The sequence below is a fragment of the Neopelma chrysocephalum genome, unplaced genomic scaffold (assembly GCF_003984885.1).
Source record: "Neopelma chrysocephalum unplaced genomic scaffold, ASM398488v2 Primary Assembly neopelma1_63, whole genome shotgun sequence".
Lineage (NCBI taxonomy): Eukaryota > Metazoa > Chordata > Aves > Passeriformes > Pipridae > Neopelma > Neopelma chrysocephalum.
In genome coordinates this window covers 5,593,313-5,612,481 of record NW_020897720.1, presented here as the reverse complement: position 1 = coordinate 5,612,481, position 19,169 = coordinate 5,593,313, and the positions used below count along the sequence as shown (strand labels likewise).

General features: G+C 58.0%; 1 protein-coding gene across 1 annotated transcript in view; it reads left to right on the top strand.

Annotated features, from left to right (window-relative positions):
* The first annotated feature begins 423 nt into the window (after nt 1-423).
* Nucleotides 424-19,169, top strand: part of PPARGC1B (PPARG coactivator 1 beta) — a 50,382-nt gene continuing 31,636 nt past the window's right edge. Inside the window, exon 1 of the mRNA XM_027682695.1 lies at nt 424-560. Within this exon, the coding sequence (XP_027538496.1) occupies nt 477-560 (84 nt within the window). The 5' untranslated portion in view covers nt 424-476. The remainder of the gene's footprint in view (nt 561-19,169) is intronic.

Sequence of the window (19,169 nt, the reverse complement as noted above, 5' to 3'; positions counted from 1 at the left end):
GGCTGGCACTCTAAGGTGTGCGTGGCACCGCTCACAGTAGGTTCCCTGGGCATGTGCGTGTGTGTGTCCTTGGGGAAGCCTGGATGTGAGCCCCCCCAGCCTGACACGCTGCACCCAGCGTTTGCATATCTCAACTCGGAGTGACCTGGAGAGTGTGGAGCGGAACCCGGCCGTGCTGGGGCACCCCCACTTTTGAACGCCGGCGCTTCCACGGGACACACGCACCCAGCGGTGCTCGGAGCGGGTGCGCGCCCCGCGGGACGGTGCTGGTGCCCCACGCGTGTGTGCAAACCCCACGGGGCGCTCAGCACCCCGCTCCCTGGCGCTGCCCTCCCCGTGCCCGGCTCCCGCAGCCGGCGGGCGGGGGCTGCGGGCGCTCCGCCCCGGCGCTCCCCGCCCCGCCGGCCGCCCGGCTCCCGCCGCCGCGCCTGCTGCATGCTCGGTGCCGCCTCAGCCCCAGCCGGAGGTGGTGGAAGATGGCGGAGCCGGGGCCGGATTGCAGCTCTCTGCTCGATGAGGATCTTTCCTCCTTCGTCTTCAGTTACCTCGCTGACAGCCAGGTAGGGAGCGCGCGGGGGGGGGGGGGGGGTGGGCGGGGCCGCCGCGCGGAACGGGGGGGGGGGGGGGTGAACCGGCAGGCCCCCCCCCGTCTCTTCCCGGGCACCTGGGGGAAGAGCCGGTTCTGCCGGAGCGGGGGTTGCGGGGAATGGCTCCTCCGCCGGGTGCCCCGAGGGTCTGCGGGGGTCCCGTTTGCTCCGCGGGTGCGGAGCGCTGCCGCCCACCCGCGGTTCCCTGCGCGCCCCTCCCCGCGGCTTTCCCCGCAGCCCCGCCGGCGCTTTCAGCACCACTCGCACGTGGACTCCCGCCCCCCCTCCACCCGCCACCCCCGCCATCTGCAGGGAGTTTGGGGGTGAAGGGGGGAGAAGTCGGTGGGTTGATGGGTTTCGGCGCAGACAGCCCCCCCCCCGTTTGTTACAGCCCCCCCAAAGATGGGGAGGGGGTGGCGCGGTGCAGGCGGCGGGGGACTGGGGGGGGCTCCGCAGGGGGCTGCGCGGTGGGGGCTGATAAGAGCCGGGCTGTGGGATGAGTCATTCCAAGCGTCAATTCCACGCATACGGGCTGGGATCTTGGGGGATGGAGGTTTGGAGAGGGGGGGTAGTGCGACAGGGAGAGGGGTCTCGGTGCTGCGAGTCACCCGCTGCATAATGTGGATGGGTTGTCTTTTGGACGGAGCTGGGTATTAAAATCAGATTAAGGCTCCTTGGCAGCGCCGGCGGGATCACGAGAGTGAGCCGTGCTGGCTATAGGGCTCGCATGCTTTTCCATTTTGGGGGCTGGAAGAGAGGCGCTATACAATAAACCGGGCAGGAGCCGGAGCCGTGACTGATCCGGAGCACGGCCGCGCATTTTGCAGCCGGATTGATGAAGCTGGTGCAAGTGGGAAGAGTTTTCTGTAGTTATATGTCATTCCCCGACCCTTCACTTTCATAACCACGGATTACAAAATAGCTCCGATTGTGAAGCGAGCACATTCATCCCAACCCTTGCTCTCTCACCAGTTTAGCTCCGGGATTGCAAACAGTGTGTGTGTGGGGAACGGGACGAGGACTAATCCTGCCGTTTGGGTTCAAAACAAACAAGGTCTCGAGACTTGGTAAATCAGATTTGCCCCCGGTGCATGTGCCAGACAGAACCAGGCAGGTCTTGCCACCAGCCAGATTGATGTAGTCCCGGCACCTCTCCTCGCATGCACCAGCTCCAGAGCGCTCCGGCTTGGCACGGGACCCGGGCGGCTTGCTGGGGGCAGATCAGGGGGGAGGCAGCAGCTTGGGTTGTTAACGAAGAGCTGCTGACAGGTTGATTACAGCAGAAGGGTCAGGAAGGGTGAGGAGTGGGTCGAGAAGATTTTGTAAGCGGTCTGTGTTTTCTAGTTTGATTTGTTTTATTATTGCTGAGGGAGCCGTCGACTTATAGGAGAGGAGGCTGGTGGTGTGGGATGCTGTCCCTCGGAGGAGGCTGGTTGTGAGGGATGTCATCCCTGGGAAGTACAGCAGAAAGGCTGCAGCTCCCGCCAGCCCCACTGCTCCCTGGGCAGGTGAAAGTTCCTGGCTCCACTGCCCTGCAATAATCCTCCTGTTCTCTGCATGCTTTCCGTGAAAAGCCCGTATGATTGCAGCACGCGTCTGAAGCCTTGCTTCTCTTTTTTTTTTGCTTTTTGGTCAGCATTTGATGTGCCAATTTAGGAATCCTATTCCAAAAGAGACTGCTAATGGGGGGATAAAAACCTGTGAATTGTCATTGTTCTCTGGCGCAAACCCACCATGTTGTGAACATTCCTTGCAAAATTTGGGGCTGTGAAATGGCCTATGCTGAAATAAGACCGTGTTTATGGCATCTCCTGAAATGCGGTTTGCTGTGTCCCCTGGTTTTTTTCCCTCTCCCCTACATGCACTCTGTTGGAGGGAGCTGTGCAGGGACATGCACAGGTAGTGCTGGTCCGAAGTCTGCAGGTGCAGAAAGTGAGGAGCAGCGAGGGGACTGTGCAGCCTGTGTGTGCTCTCCCGCCCGGCGCCTGCTTTCGATAATTCCATTTCCTCTCTGTCCCCACGTGCGCAGAGGGGCTCAAGGCTGGGATGAAAAGAATAGAGAAAAAGGAAAAAGGAAGGAAAAAAGCCCCCCCCCCAGCTATGATTTGCATGTGTTTGCTTAAGAACTGCCTGAAGTTGTAAGCATGTGTTGTGCTTGTGCCTTAACCTCTGATGAAACTGCGGGGAAGGCTCCAGCCCTGGCTCTGTCACATGCTGCCTTCTAACTGGGAGCGGGAGGCGGGCCGGGCTGGCGCTGACGTCTCTCCCCATTACTACTGTACGAGCTTCTGCTTACAACTGGGTTACTGACTTCTCAATGGAGCCCGAAACCTGCTTCTGCAAAGACCCCAGGGCTCCAGCATGAGATCAGATTATCCTGAGAGGCTACAATGTCAGGAGGCCATGAGATCATGAATATTAGCCATTTCCTTCGTGGAAATTTTGAGGAACTCTGACTCTCCCCCTCTCTCTGCCCCGTGCTCCTCCCCAGTCCTTGCTTTTGCAGTAGGTATAGAGAAAGGCGCAGTTGGGCGCATGCAGGTGCCAGGTGGTCCATTCCTCTTCATGGAAGGAATCCTGAGAAAGGCTCTTGGGGAGATGCATGGTGAAGGTTTGACATGGATATTTGCATTAGTCCCTTAATCGTAAGGTTTTGAGCTGAGGGTGCCTGCTAACCTCTATTTACATATCGAGGACAGCGATGATTCACGTGGTACCTGCATTGCTACAGAAAGAAAATCAGGGTTTTTCACTTGATACGTGCCTTTCTCCGGCCAATTCCTTTTCCCTTTTTTTGCAACAAAAAAAAGTGGTTTTGTTTTGCTGCGACTCAAAATGTGTCATTTCTGGGCCTGCTTAATCCATTTTGTGCAACTCTGCTGCTCAGAGGTGGGAAGCTGGTTGTAGCTAGTTCGTTCGTCTGCTGGCACCAGGCTCTGGCAAGTGCCAGCCAGGCAGCTCTGCCGAGAGCACCACGGAGCAGCCAGCAGCTCTCGGCATCCCTGCAAGAGGCAGGAGCACTGTGACTCTTACAGCTTCAATTTGTTTAAAAACTCCAAACTGCAGCAGGGGGGGAAAGAATTTAAAAAAAAAACAGGCTGCTTCTCGGAGAGATGCTTAAAGATCACATGAAACTGAAATACAATATTCCCTCTTTTAACTTCCCAGCCTCCTGCTAACAGCTTAATCCATCGATGAGTGCAGGAGGCACAGGGAGCCCTTGGTGGGTTGGCACTGCTAGTAACAAAGTAGGGATGCATCCCGAATTTCTGATAGTCCTCACTGAGCAGACCAATATCCTGCTTTTTCTGCATGTTTTCTCTAGAAGATTTGGGGAGGGGGGGGGTGTTTGGGTGACTGAGACAGCCCAAGGGCCTGTGCAGAATGTACCCTCAGCCTGGCTGCATTGCTGCAGCCTGGATCCAAGGGCTGCTGCATTGCCGGGGCTGGAGACCCCCTCGCTCCCTGGGAGGGGGTGGCCGTGTCCCGGTGGCTGTCACTGATGGAGGCTGTGCCGGCGGAGCGGGAGCGGCGGGTGCTGGGGATGCCGGTGGCCGTCCCCGCCGCAGCAGAGGTTGCGGAGGCTGGGAGCACAGCCTGCTGCTGATCCTGCCGCTCGTAGCTGGGAGCGAGCAGCCGCTGGGAGCAGCTGAGAGGGAAGGGAGGGCTGGTGGCCTGAGATCTGCCCCCTCGGAGAGCCCCTCTGCACACCTGCCTGCACACCCTGCTTGTGACTGGTGTCCCAGGGGTGCCCCACGCCGTGGGCTTTCCTGCCGCCTGCCTGCACATCCCTGCCCCGGTCTCATGCTGTAATGGAAAGGCACCTCTCCAACAGGTGAATAATTAAGATCTCAACCTAAGGCCTCCAGCAAAGGGAGCTTTGTGAGGGAGAGGGACCTCTCTCCCATTAACCTTTCCAATGTCAAAAGCCTCTTTGTAGTTAGAAACTCCACTTGCACCAGCTTATCAACACGGTTGGGTTGTCCAATGAAAAATGCCCGGGGGATGCCCCTTTCAGCCCCAAACCTCTGGTTTTGAGGAGTGGGTCCCATGGTCCCTGGTGCAGGCCTGGGGACAGGGATGCCACAGGCTGGCTCTTGGCAGATGGTTTGCTGTGCAGCCAGGCACTTCTGCCCACTGGTGCTGGGGCAGGAGCCCACCAGGCTCTGAGATCCCCTTTGGTGGGACTGGGGAACTGGCAGAGCATGGGAGCTGTAATACTGTAGTGACAGGACCATGGGGAATGGATTTAAACTGAAAGGAGTAGGTTTAGATTGGATGTTTGGAAGAAGTTCTTCCCTGTGGGGGTGGTAAGGCCCTGGCACAGGTTGTCCAGGGAAGCTGTGGTTGCCCCATCCCTAGAAGTGTTCAAGGCTAGGTTGGAAGGGGCTCAGAGCAACCTGGTCTGGTGGAAGGTGTCCCTGCCCTTGGCAGGGGGTTGGAGGTAGATGATCTTTAACCTCCCTCCCAACTCAGACTGTTCTGTGATTCTATGAAGGGCACAATTCCCCCTGGCTGGCATGTGCCAGCACTATGGAGGCTTGGAGACATCATCTGGCTGGGGCAGAGGCATTGTGGGTGTCTGTGCTATTGCTGCCCAGTGCCTGCAGGGCAAATGCCACCACTGAAGCCACATGTGCCCATGGCCTCAGGGAGATGGTGTCACTAAGGCGAGGGGCAGCATCCCTGCAGTGTTCTCAGAGCTCGACCACCCCGTGGGGCTCTGCAGCACTGACTCTGTCGGAGGAAGGAAGTGCTGTCCCCAGAGATAAGGCTCCACCAGGACCACGCACGTGGCACTCGCTCCCTGCCACCGAGGAGCCGGGACACGAGGTGCTGGCAGGTCCTCGGCCGCAAACACGTCTGCCGGAGGAATCGGCTCCGGTCTCCCGCAGCTGAGCCCGCTCCATGGCAACCCCGCACGGGCTTATATTTCTCGTGACTACTTGGCAGCCTGGAGTGATTTGGCAGGGGGGGAACTTTGTATGCGCCGGAGCCGCCAGTGCAGCCATGCCGGGCTGACCGCCACGATCCCGGCCCTGCAGGTCTCCTGCTGCCGGGGGCACATGGGCTGGGCAGCCTTTTCCTGCACCCCAAGAGTGGGCAGCTGGCTCCCCTGCCTGGAAGGGCAGGTTCCCACACCTGCCTGATGCCTGGAGAACCATCTTCCCGGGAGCTCCTGAGCTCCTGGGAGAGGATGTTTTAAGCTGCCTCTGCTTGTAGTAATGAGCCAGAGACTAAAGGTTGAAGTTAATGGGGCGGGTGGTCAGGTGAGGTAGTGACCTACTTCCAGGGGCACCGGCACCATAGGCACTGGGTGACGGTCCAACCAATGTGTTTCCCTTCCCTTATCGCTTGGCTGTTCTGCTTTTCAGCACTTTTCCTGAACTCTGGCTCACAAATTATTATTTATTTATTTATGGCAGTTGTTTTTTATTTTTTTTCCTAACGATGGGAGCTTCCAAGAAATGCCGAAGGACTTTGCACAGATCTGGCTGTGCTCAGGGTCTCGTCAGCTCTGTCCTTATCCAGCCCCGTGTCACTGCACTTCCCCAGGCAGAGGCAACAACCAGGGCTGAGCTGCTGCAAGCTGCTATGTTAAACCAGTTCACTTCTGAATTAAGAAGACAGGGAAAAGTAAAAGCTGGAAATCTCTGGCGCTGAAGGATCTGGAGACCCCCCGGGGAGGGGCTCTCCATGTGGCAAGTCTGGTATCTGCTGGTGGGGGATGTGGAGACCGCTGTGGCAGCCCTGGGGACATGGCCCCATCCAGTAGCCAGACTAACCTTTGATCTCTGCCGGCTCCGGGCAGCAAAGTGGGGCTTAGGGAAAATACTTCACTTATCTCACATCCCGGCTGTCCCGAGGCAAAGCCTGGGTGCCGGGTGGGCACCCCAGTACCAGGAGCTCGGAGCACAATGAGGGTCCTGCTGAAACGTTACAGGACCTTTTTACATCAGCTCACGTGTCCCCACTGTCCCTATGGCCCCCTGCCCACCCAGCGATGCCCCCCCCTTGGCGAGGGCAGCCTGGTGATGGGGGCCGAGGCGGGAGAGCCCCCCGTGCGCCCGCAGGGCTGATGTGACACTTCTCCCCTCCCCTGGGATGAGCAGTACATGCTTTATATGGATGTTTTTGTGCTGAGGTGGCGCCTCAGGCTCTTGCAGCGACTACAGTTGCAGGGCAGCAGCGTATCTTTACTGAGATGCATTTTCTAAATTCTTCCTCTGCGCCCTGTGGTCGCGGCCAGGGCAGCACCGCAGCCCCTCTGCTGAGCCAGCGCCACCGGCCAAGCTCCCCGGTTCCTGTTTCAGTTTGCAGCGAGTTACAATCATAGAATCAGAGAACAGCAAGTTCATCACTCCTGTCCCTTCTGCTCCCCAGCTTTTGCGTGGGGAGGCTGCAGGACCTCGTTCGATCCGGGCACATGGGGTGGCGGGCGAGGGGTGTGGGAGGTGTCATCCTTTCCCCCCAACCCCCGCCAAGAGCTGCCTTCCCCACCTATTCCCCGAGGAACCCTCATTTCCTAACTTTCATGCACGTCAAGAGCAAGGAAATCCTGTGGCGAGTGGAGAGGGCAGAGCGTCCCGTGCGGGTGCGGGGCTGAGCCGGGCTTTGCTGAGCCGGGCTGTGCCGAGCCGGGCTGTGCCGCAGCGGAGCCGCGGGCTGGGGCAGCTGCCTGTGCCTTGCGGACGGAAGGAAGCCCAGCTGCCTCTAATCATGTTTCTTCTCCTCCCTCCTGCACAGATGAGGGGGGAGGGATGCAGATTTCGCAAATGACAACTGGGGACCTGGTTGTCCTGCCACGAGGTGACCCACAGCTGGAGCAGCCCCAGCTGTCACAGAGCTGGGGTGCAGGGGAGGTGCTGCTGGGAGCAGGCAGCATGATCCCTGTCCCCCAGCCTCAGCAGCATTTTTGCTGAGACCTTCTTCTTTCATTTTTAGCCAAGTTCCTAGGTAGGAGTGAGTTGTGTTATTTTTTTTTTTTTTATGAAGAAAGTGCATCTGTAGCTGTGGGGTGTTTCAGGAGACATCCCCTTTGCGTGCACACAGGACTGACGGGGCTGAGCTGCAGCCAGGCTGGGTTAGAGCAGAGAGCAGCACTGGTCACACCGGGCCACAGCTGTGCATGTCCCTGGGTAACAGTGAGGAGCTGGAGGTGTCAAACGTGGCACTTGTGCAGCTCCTCTGGAAGGCTGAAGCAGGGACAGACTCTGGCTCTCTTTCCCCTGCAGATGCCAGTCCCTGTGCCAGCCCTGTGCCAGCCCCTCTCCAGCACAGTGTGTGGACGCCGGTGGGTGCAGAGCTGGGGTGGCCGTGGTCCTTTGGCTCCATGCACAGTGCCCAGGCAGAGCACGCACTCCCTGGGCTTGGAGCAGGGAGAGAACCACTGTCCGTGTGCAGGGATCGGGGCTTGCAGGCAGCGCTGGCAGAGGGCAGGGCAGGGCATGGGCTGCATGGTGGTTCATGCCAGGTGAGCTGGCAGCACGCGCTCCTGCCACACAGAGGTTGCTCACCTGCCACCCAGCACAGCGGGGCTGAACTTTGTCCAGCTCCAGTTCCTCTGTCCTGACTTCCTGGTGCTTTCACTGCCTCAGTGCAACTGTTTGCAACTTTGGCTTCAAGCTAATTAAACTTTGCATTCCTGTTGGCTCCCTGCAAACCTCGGCTGCTGAGCTGCTTCCCTTTGCCCCTGGGCTCTGGGACCTGCAGCCCTGCCTGTGCCAGGTGTGTGTGGCTCAGAGCCACCCTCCCACATCTTAATGACGAGAGGATTTTTAAACCTTGCCTGGAACAGCATAAACCTCAGAGCTCTGCAGAGCTGGAGATTTAAACCGCCACCACCATTTCTCCTTTCGAGCAAGCTTGCACACAGTCACGACCAAACCATCCTGATAATGAAAAGAAAAAAATTGCAATTTTTTTTTCTTAAAAAGGAAGTTTCTGTTTCTGTGTGGGCCCCACTGGGAGACTGGTGCATGCAGGCTTTGAGTGCTAGAACCCATTTCCCAGGTAACAGAGCTCAAGCCTGTGAGAACTGTGTGGTTTTCTCAGGCTGAAAGGTTGAATGGTATTTGAGCTGCTTTTTTTGTTTTTTCTTGTGGCCATGTCCTTTTAGGAAGGAATAAATATGTCTATTTATATATATTTTGAAAATGAAAGCACGTGGTCTGTGTCCCCAAAAACCCTCATGGTGCAAGTTGTCACCCAGCTCTGCTGGGGACGCTGCTGTGCCCACGACTGGCATCCAGCTCTGCCCGGCAGCTGAACTGGGGAGCAGGGGCAGCCCCTGCCCTGCAGCCCCGGCACTTGGGGTGAGCCATGGTAGGTATGCAGGACATGCTGGTGCATGCATGTCTGCTCTTCTCATGGGACCAGAGGCTTTGGGATGTGGAAGTGGATGCAGGAGGAAGGAAGTCGGCAGCTGACTGGAGGGGGATGTTGCGGGGGACTGTTGGGACAGGCATGGATGGGAAGGGCTGGAGCTGCTCAGTTTATTTACTTCTGTTGACTCCTCCTGCCTGTGCCGTGGGCCTTGCTGCCTGGTCTACCTGCAGTGCTCCATTCCTCTGTTAGTGCATCTGGGATGCAGTGCAGTCTCCCTGTGGATACCAGGGACTGCCCATGATGGTCTGCTTGCCCTGCTTGCCTCTTCTCAGCTCCCACCTCTTGCCTGCTGCCTGTCTGTCCCAGAGGAGCTGGAAACCCATCTGCACATCCAGCTGAGTCAAAAAGAAATGAAAGGAAGATTATCATGGGGAGATTTTTGTCCTCATCTCTGCTGCTCGCTTATGGCAGTGCAAGGACCTGGAAATACAGCTTTCAAGTTTCTCTCTGTATTTATGTAACCCAAACGAACTCTTTTTTGGAAAGAGCCACTCTGTCTCATTTAGATACCTAAATATAGCAGCCGCTCTGGAGGGAGGATTAGCCTGCGAGTGCCCTGGCGGGTATGGGACCTTTGTGGACGGGTGTTATGGGGAGTTTAAACCTCGTTCAGTTGGGCCTGGGGTTATTATTCCCCTGCCATTAGCAGGATGGGTTTGCAGCCGTCCCGGGGCAGTGGGGAGCTCACAGCAGTGACTGAGCTGGGAAGCACGAACCTGTGGAGATGTGGACTGCAGGTCATCTAAATGTCTCGATGCCATTTGAGGCCAGAGCCCATCTATACCCAAACATGCTGTTTGCTAACGTGCCATCACCTCCCCTTGGAGGGAGGATCCATGCTCCAAAGCACAGAAGCAGAGCTGAGCTATAGGGTGAAACCTCCACATCCAGCCCTCCCAAAGCCCTGCAGCACCTCGGGGTGATCAGTCAGAGCTGCTGGAGTGGAATCAGCCCTCCAGTGTGGGGTTGGGTGGAAAGACAAAGGAAGGGCAAAGGTCCTTCTGCTCATAGGTGCACCACAGGCATCAAACCCTTTGAGTTCCTTTAGGGAAAGTTGCAGGACTGAGCCTCTGAAATGCCAAGCTGCAGGACGCCCCAGAGGTGCCATTTCCCCTTGCCAGGGACATTCAGTCCCCATCCTCATGGGCATCAGTACCTGTACACATCTCTGAGATGTGGGGGTTGGCATGATCAGGGCACTGTGCACATCCCATGGACATGCTTCTGCTTCTTCATACACACAAGAGACCTTGTTGCCTTTGGATAGGGCACAGGAGATGGGTTTACCTGAGTGATCTGACCACAGGGTGTGGTGGTGCTCTCGTATACCCCCTGGGATCAGCCAGGCTTGCACCTTGCACCAAGTGTTGACGGAAACTGAGTTTCTTGGAAGCGCACAAGGTGACCTTTGCTTTTGTCACTTGTTATCTCCAACTGCCCTGCACTGAGGGTGCCATGAGTCCCTTCCAAGGAAGTGGGGAGCAGCTGTTTGTGTCCGTATATGCTGGTGTTCCCGGGACTTGGGGACACATGCTGCTTGAGTCTTTGTAGCTGGCTCTTTATAAGTGCATGGAAATGACACTCTTGTGTTCCCTCTGGTCCCACCTGCTTTGCAGCGCTGACAAGAGCAGCTCCCTGGCCTGGTGCTGCTGCAGGGGCTCCCTGATCTGTTTTGTGATTCGGGCCCTGATGGAGACATGCAGGAGCTACCTTGGGTTTTCTGCAGGAAATGCAGAGGGTCCCTCAGCTGTTTGAGCCTTCATCTCTGTGCTTTTTGTGCTGCTTCCTTTGCACACAGTGGCTCTGCCTCCCTGCACACCTCATCCCCCCAGCCCATCCCTGCCCCTCACCGTGCCCTCTGCCCAGCTCAGAGCTGTGCAACCTCATGCCAGCACTCACCCTCACACAGTCCTCTGCCACCCCTGCCATCCCCCTGGGGCAGGAGCCATCTGGCTAAAGGGTGGGACCCTGGGGATGTGTGGGTGAACACCTGCATGCTGGCTTCACATGGTGCCCTTGTACAACCTTGCAAACCCCAGTGCGATGCCCCCTCAGCTCCCATCACACAGGCAGGGACCAGGCAGGTGCTGCCCTGCTGGGGAGGTGGCCTGAGCCTGAAGGAAGGACTGTGTTTTGGTGATGTGCTCCTCAGGTCTGTGTTATTTGGCCCTAACAAGGTGGAGGTGAAACACAGAAGGTAAAGGCTGTGCAGCGGAGTGGGAGGAGGCAGCGCAGTGGAGATCCATCCGGAGGGCTCGCAGTGTTCCCAGGATCCCCGAGCCGCTCTGGCAGATGGCTGCAGCCCTCCCGCCCCGCTCTAAGGAATACAAATGTGCGGCAGATACGGTTACCCGGCCTCGAGAGCGGTGTTGGCTTTCATCTAGATCGATATCCCTGCCAGCCTGTGTCTGAGGGAGCACTCAGCTGGCAACCCAAGCCTGGCTGGGAGGAGACACCCGCCGAGGCTCTGCTGCCCGCTGCAGACCCTGCCTGTCCGTCTGTCTGTCTGCCTCGGTGAGGATGCAGAGCCGCAGCGCCGTTGCCGTGCTGTCGGACTCCGTCATGCGTAAAATGTAATAAATAGGGCCATAAGCCTTTTACGAAGTCTATTTCCACCCTTGGATCCGGGATTTAATGCATGGCTGCTTAGAGAGGCTGAGGATTTCAGGGGTCAGCAAGGCTAATTGCACTGCTGGAATAAAAGGGCACACGGGAAGGATCCTGCGCACGGGTGGGAGGGGGTGCTGGGGGTCCCGGCTGCCCCCCGCTCTGCCTCGGCCCTATGAGCTCCCTGCCAGCAGCCTGGGAATGCAGCAGCCACATGTGGCAGCTTGGCAAGGGATGGGGTCCCCAGGGAGTGCTCTTTAGGGGCTGGGGGGGCCGTGCCAGCTAGGGAGTCATATGCTGCAGGTGTTCCGTTCCCCACTGCTCTGCAGTGTCTCTGTGCATCTGACTGAGCACGTCTGGCTGGAGCACTTGATCTTAGATTACCTGTAAGCCAGGGAAAGCCTCTGTGGGGCCAAGGCCAGTGAGGATCAGGGCTGTCCCGGTGCCAGCTCGGCCCCAGCCTGCAGCATCTCCTTGAGCTGCAGAGGGGAGCTGGGTACCACTCTGCCAAGCTGCCTGCTGTGCTGGAGAGCCCTGATGCCACAAGCTGGGATGTGTGCTCCGAGGTGGTGCTGCCGAGGAGACAGCCCCATCAGGAGTGGAAATGCAGTGCAGAGGCAAGAGCCCAGGGCAGTGCCGAGGCACAGACTGGCTGGGTGCTCCAGTGCTGGGTGGCCAGCACAGGGCTGGGGGTTAGGACCTGGACTGCGCTTTCCTGGAGATGTTGGGGAGAGACCAATGGGATGGGCAGGCTCCGCTTCACGGGGACAACCAGCAGCCGACACGCGCCCTGCAATGAGAGGGGGACCCAGATGCCCTGAGGCTCCCGGGGCTTCGCCCTGTGCCAGCCGCTCACGCAGGGCTGGCAGGGCTGTGCCGCCGGCCACGGCAGACGGAGGACGCCAGCTCCGCTCAGTTACTTTCCTGGCTGATCCCGTCATCTCCATCTCGCGCCAAGTGCTGAAGTCGTCATGGAAACTGGCAGCAGCCTCGCCAGCAGCTCCGTGCGGGATCCTCGGCCTGAGTGCTGGGTCAGTGCTGGTCGGACGTGGCAGTGGCGGGTGGCTCAGTGAGCCACCGCTGCTGGTCCCTGTTCCTCGATGGCATCGCTGTGCTGTGGGCTCGGTGATGCGCGCGCACGGCCCTTCCCTGGCGCTGTGGCAGGGCCCGATCCATTAGCGCTCATCAATCCCGCAGAGCCTCGCAGGAAGCACAAAGAAAAAGCCCAATAGTATTGCTATTAATAGTACCTGCTCACAAAGTTATCTTTAGCAGCACTGCTCTCACCTTCATTCATAACAGCCATTGCACGGGCCTGACTCTTCTCCCTGCTGCTGGAGTGGCTTTGAGGTAACCCCGGCCTCCCAGGGTGCCCCAGTTGTCCACACTTCCACCAGTCACCAGTGTTTCCTTTGGCTGTGGAAAGGGATGATCTGCAGATCATGTGATGTAGTGGGAAATGGAGCTGTTTCTTTTTTCCAGGGTTCGTTTTTCTCTGGTGACCATAACTCTGAACTCTGTTTTCTTTTGCCTCTCCTCCCACTTCACTCCTGTCCAGCGGGGCTGTGTCGTGCCAAAGGCTTTGTCCCTGGAGCATCCCTGCTGGAAGTCCATGCTGGTGCTGGGATTTTGCTTGATGAGCGGAGGAGGCAGTGCCTGAACTTGACTATTGGGGATGGAGTATTTTCCACTTGTATTTCAGTGGGTGTTTTCATAGGTTTCAAACTATGGTCCACCCTTCCCAGCATCTTTCATCTCCAGAGCTCACACAGCTCCTGGGAGGGTGCAGAGCTTTGAAAGGGCTTTGAGGATTCATGGGCTCAGCCCACCACTTTGAGGCATCATCTCCCACTGCTGCCAGGGAAATGCCTATTTTTCCTATTCTTGAGCTCTGCAGTCGCTGAGTTCCTCAGGTTCCTGGGTTAATCTGTTCCTGCCTTTAATGAGCTGCCTCATTAAAGTGTTTTTCCCTAATAACCAACCCTCCGGGCTGGGTGATGTTCTGCTGTAGACAACTGAAGACCTGCAGGCTGCAAAAGGCTTTTCCGACTGCGTGTGGGGTGCAGGATGAGCACCATCCCTCTTGTGTGTGGTGCCAATGAGGCTGTGAAGGGAGCAGCAGCCCAAAGCACCCCAAACCAAACTCCTGGGCTCCAGCACCCAATTTACTGCACCCACAAACTGTAAAAGTGGGGATGGCATCTGGCTTTGGGGTGCAGCAAACTGGAGACACTGGGACTAAACCATCCTGCTGCATAATCCTCCTACACAACGTCCTTACCCAGTGATGTGCAGCAGTGGGGCTGCTCGACCGTACCCTGTGAGCCAAACCTGTGGGTGCACGCTGCGGGCATGTCTGTGTGCCTCGGGCCAGGAGGTGTCTGCCCAGCCTTAATGAGGGGGTTTGAGCGTGTTGCCTTGGTGCCTGGGAGCTGATCCGGCTGGTTTCAATAAATGGAAGCAGAAATCTCCCTCCTGGGGGCCTGCTCTGTGTGGAGGAGTGTGCACACAGCTTGCAGCCGTGGCCTCCCGGGAGTATTGTGCAGCAGGCACTGGTCACACCTGGCCCCCCTGTCCATTTGGCATCGGTCCCACCTGGTCCCCCCATTCTGTGATGGCTGTCCTGGGCGAGCAGGGCAAAAGGTGTGGGCCCTCAGGGTGATGGTTGTGAAGGAGCAGATTCAGCAGAGCCCCTGGCTACGCGGCAGCGCTTCACGGCTGCCACGGCCCCTGTCTCCAGGCCGTGGTTTTTAGGGTGGCAATGATGTAAGGCAGGAAGGTGCCTGGTACCAGCGCTGCTGGGGCTGTTTATATATAGCTGACCCACTTGCTGAGCGGGGGCTGCCGGCCCCTCCTGGTGCTGCACTTGGGGGTGCTGCGAGGGGATGCACCAGCATCCATCTGGGAGCGCAGGGCTGGGCTGCGTCCTGCATCACCTGCTCTGTGGAAGGGCTGGACTGTGCTGCTTGCCGTTCTGGGGGTGCAGGGTCTGTAGCCCTCCTGCCCCTCATCACCCCTCCCAACCTCCCCCATCCACCAGCACCCCAGTTCCCACAGGGAAAGAGGAGCTGCTTCTGCCCCAGCAGAAATGGAAAGGCAGGAATTGCTGCTGGAGGGACCAGCCTGAGGCTTGCCTAGCTGTGCCTGGACTGAGGCAGGATCAGGCAGTGCTCAAGCCCCATACCAAGAGGCCTCCCATGGGGTTATCCTGCCCCTCCTGCTACTGGTGGGGCAGTCCTGATGTCCAGCACTCCCCTAGTCCCAGCTTACCCCTCCAGCTTCCTGCTTCTGTCTGTGGTGGGTGCTGCCAGTGTATGAGAGGTTTGGGGGAACTCTTGGAAAGTGTTCAGCTGCCAAAACAGTTCACCTCAGTGCCAAGCACCAGGGAGCCAGCAGCTTTCCCGGGGCAGGAGATAAAAAGAAAATCTGTTAGGAAGGTAGGGTGGCCCTGGAGTGACCACAGGACTCAACTCTGCTAACCCTGCAGCTTCCTCCCCAGGATCAGGGCATCTGGCCAGGATGCTTTCCCGAAAAGAGCCACTACCTATGTGTAGTTGCTTGTGACAGGCTAGAGGGGACACGGTGTTCCCATCTGATGGCCTCTTGGGTCCCTGTGGCTGGGTGTTTCCAGAGCTGTTGTGGTTGGCACACCTGGGAAAGGCGAGTCCCCAAGGCAGGCCAGAGCAGAACGCTTGCTGCGGAAAGGGAAATTAATTATGGGCACTTTGCTGCACTCCAAGTGACTGCAAAGGCTGATGTTTCTCCTGTTGGCCGATAAACTAATTGTAATGGCAAAACCTCAACAAAAGCCAGGCTCTTAAATGCTTTCTTAATTAATAATGCTCAATAATTACTTGACGTCAATGACCAATTAAAATTTCGGAGAAGGGAAGTTGCTGTTAAGTGCATGATACCTTTACTCCTCCAGTTGCTGCGTCTGGGTTCCTGCAGCTTTGATGAATCCCGCAGAAAAGCACCGGGAAGGCCAAGCCCGATGTTTTTAAAGGAAAACATTTGGCAGGAAGAACGTGAATATTCACGTGCATGTCCACAGGGAAAAGAGGAGGGAAGCTGAGCAGTCACTCAGCCCTGCTGCTCCCTTTGAGGGATGGCAATGCAGGTGCCCAGAGGGGTGGCATTCATGGGTGGCCCTCTCCTGCCCCTACGGTGTGCTAAGTGGGGTCTTAGCACCCAGTGGGATGCTTTCCCAGCATGAGTGGAAGGGCACCATCCCAGGGAGTCCATGGTCAAGCAGTCTTAGAGGTCCTGCTGAGTGTCCTGCACCCATGAGGGTCACCTGACACATGCAGGCATCTGCTATGTGCCTCTTCCCCCCCCTCCCTCCTCTTCCTTCTCCTCCTTCTCCTCCTCCTTCCAACTACCTGTCTGAGGACAGCATCTCCCGACTTGGCGCTGCCAGGCCTCAAAGCATCACCAGTTGTATTTTTTGGGCTGGGAGTTGGGGGGATCCCAATCCATCTACTGTTAAGCAGAGTCTCGGGAAACCTGCCATTATCCTCCCCACAGTGCTCCTGGCTGCAGTGCAGTGCCGGGAGGGTTAATGTCCTCCTCCTCCTCCTTCTCCTCCTTCTCCTCTCAGCTTCTCAGCCATCTTAAAACCGCTGGAGCTGGAGCTGTGCAGTCCCTGTTCCCACTCCTTTTACAGTATGGGCTGGCTGGCCAGGGAGCCCAGCCGGCTCCTCCATCCGTCCAACTCCTTTCCTTCTTTGGATGTCTCCTGTGCTGGCTGCCCAGGCACTGCCTCCCTCCCACGGGACCAGTGCCCCTGGTGAGGGGTGATGGCCGGGGCGAGGGGCTGCCCGGGGCTGGGGCCAGCAGTCACAGGGTGAGATTTTTGCAGAGGTTTCTCCAGGACAGCACTGGGTGTCTGCCAAGATGGATGCCAGCCGGCTCCCGGGCACTGTTAGCACTTAGTGAGCCCTTTATACCTGCAAATCCCTTGGCGGGCGTTAGGAAAATCCTTCTGCAGGAAAGGTGGGAGAGGGTCACAGTCAGTAGCCGGAGAAGGGTGAGGAGGGTGGACGAGGGGTGAAGGAGCCTGGTGCAAAATATCCCAATCAAATATGGGCACAGGACTCCTTCCAGTAGGACAGCAGCAAAGCATCACCCAGCATGTGTCACCATCCCAAATGAGCTGTGGTCCTGGAGTGGGGAAAAAGCAGTAGGAAGTCCCCCAGCCCAGAAAGCTGAAGGCAGGGAGGGCAGAGCTGCAGGCAGGGAGGGCAGAGCTGCAGGCAGGCAGGCTCTGCTCCCCAATGAGCTCCTCCCCCATCTGCCACCCCTCACATCTGGCCTTGGGGGATCCCAGGGGTGTTGCTGGCAACCGTGGGAGAGTTGTTGGAGCATGCGCTGTCCAGACGGATGGACAGCCACAGGCACAGGCACAGGCACGGCTGTCTGTCTGTCAGGACAGCAACAGCACGTGCTCCCAGCTCTGCATCCCCAGTGCTCTGTGGCCTGTTACCCAAATACCAGCTACTGCCCAAGGGTTTATGCCCCTCGTGAACCTGGGGAAAGCAGGGGAAAGGCCTCTGGGGCTGAGGGGGGAGGCAGAAGGAGGGCGTCCCTGTGGCCCCTCTCTGCCGCTTCAGCAGATGTCAGCCCAGGGAGGAGGAGGAGGTCATCCAGAGATCACATTTGGAGATTTTTTTTGTCTCTGTAAGTCTTTGTGCATAGGATAGTGCCTGAAAAGAGAATGAGGGGAGAAGGGGGAGCAGGCACAGGGAGGTTTTAGACATGCGCCCCCCCTCCACGCTGCTGCATGTCCCCATGGGCCACTGGCAGAAACAGCCTCACTGCAGCCCCCACGGACACTCCATGGGGGTCAAGGACCTGTTAGTTGGAGGGTGGCTTTTTCAGCTGCCCTGCAATGAGCCTCATGTCTTGTCCTGCCTGTCCCCTATGGGGACACCAGCCTGGGGTCTGAGACCCTTTATGCCTGTGGACATTGAGCTGCTTCTGAAGCTGCCCAGCTCAGCTTCCAGCCAGTGGCTGAGATGCTCAGAGAAGGGACAGTCACCTCTGCCCCTGCCGGGGGGATGCTCAGGGTGTCTGTGTTGCACCCTCCCTGTGCCAGCAGTGGGTGTGTGTGGTGGGTGGGTGTGCAGCAGGAGTGCCGGCAGATTCCCAGTCCCCACCTGAGCAGTGGGTGGCACAGGCACAATGGGCATCACGTTGCTGCTCCCACCACTTGATCCCATTCTCCCCAAGGAGTGTTTGCTGCCAGCCCAGCTGCTGGCGGGATGAGGCAGCTCCCCACAACTTGTGAGACCCTTGAGTGGTCCCAGTACCAGGGTGTGTGGGGTGCAGGACTGGTGCTCCTGTGAGTGCCATGGGTCCATCCGCTCTCCAGCAGGGATGATTAATGCCTTAACCCCTCCTCTCCTGCTGCTTCCCAGCCTCCCGCTTGGACAGCAGGGTGGCTGGAGGGGAAATGCCAGTGGACTGTGGAGCTGGAGGGCTGTGTCCTTTGGCCGGTGTTGTGGTGGTGGGGCAGAGTGTCCAGCAGTGCTGGCAGCAGGGCGTCCTGGCCACCCAGGGAGCAGGTGTCCCAGCATGAACCGGCCAGCCGAGAGCCCCGGCAGCAGGAGGCAGGATGCCTGGAGTTCCCATCCCGCTTGGCCCTGTCTCAATGGGACTGAGCGCCAGGAGTGGGGGGGATGGCTTCTGTGAGCAGCCAGCAGCGCCACAGCCCAGGCTGCCTGGCCTGCAGTGCATCCCTCTTTTTTACCCATTTTTCTCAGATGTGGTGATGGAGGCAGCAAGCACACAGCCTGGAGCTTGATGGCACCCACGGTAGCACGGCTCTCTGCCCCTCCTGCCTCTCACACAGGCCCTGCTGCAATATCCCCACTGGAGAGCAGCAGGAAAGGTCCTGGGAGCCTGCTGTGCCTGGGCAGGAGGCTTTGCAGGCCTACCAGTTCATGCCAGCCCTCATCTCCCAGAACGGCCCTGACAGCTTCACCCCGCTTGCTCCTGCCTGTGCCTTGGCCCCATGACAACCACCTTCACACCACGGCCCTGAGCTGAGCCTGGCAGGATTTTGTGCATTCCCAGGCATCCCACTCTGTCCTCTCCTGCCTGTCCTGCTCTGCCCTGAGCATCAACTTCTTCCCCAGCACCTCATTTCCCATCTGTGAACAGGGTCTCTCAGGAAAACCTTGGAGAAGTGTCACAGAGGCCACAGGTCCCCAGCAAATTTTAGGGTATGTCTCCTTCCCTCCGGGATATGCAACAGAGGGATAAATCCTGTTGTTACCCCAAGTGCTTGGCAGAAATGGTCCCTTGCCTGTAGTGCCAGGGAGACAGTAAGTGCAGCCAGATCAAGCGCTGGCTGGTTTGGGTGAGGAAGCATCCCTGCATTTTGACAGCAGGGAAGCCACAGGAAAGCCACTCATCCTTTGTCAGGAGGCCTGGGTGCTGCTGCTCCTCTCACCAGGAGCAGGGGGAATCCCATCCCACCCAGGCAGGACCTGCTCATGGCAGTGCATCTCTACACCCCTCTGGGATGCACAGTGGGGGATTTGCACTCACGGCATTTCACCAGCAAAGCAGCCCCATTTGTCA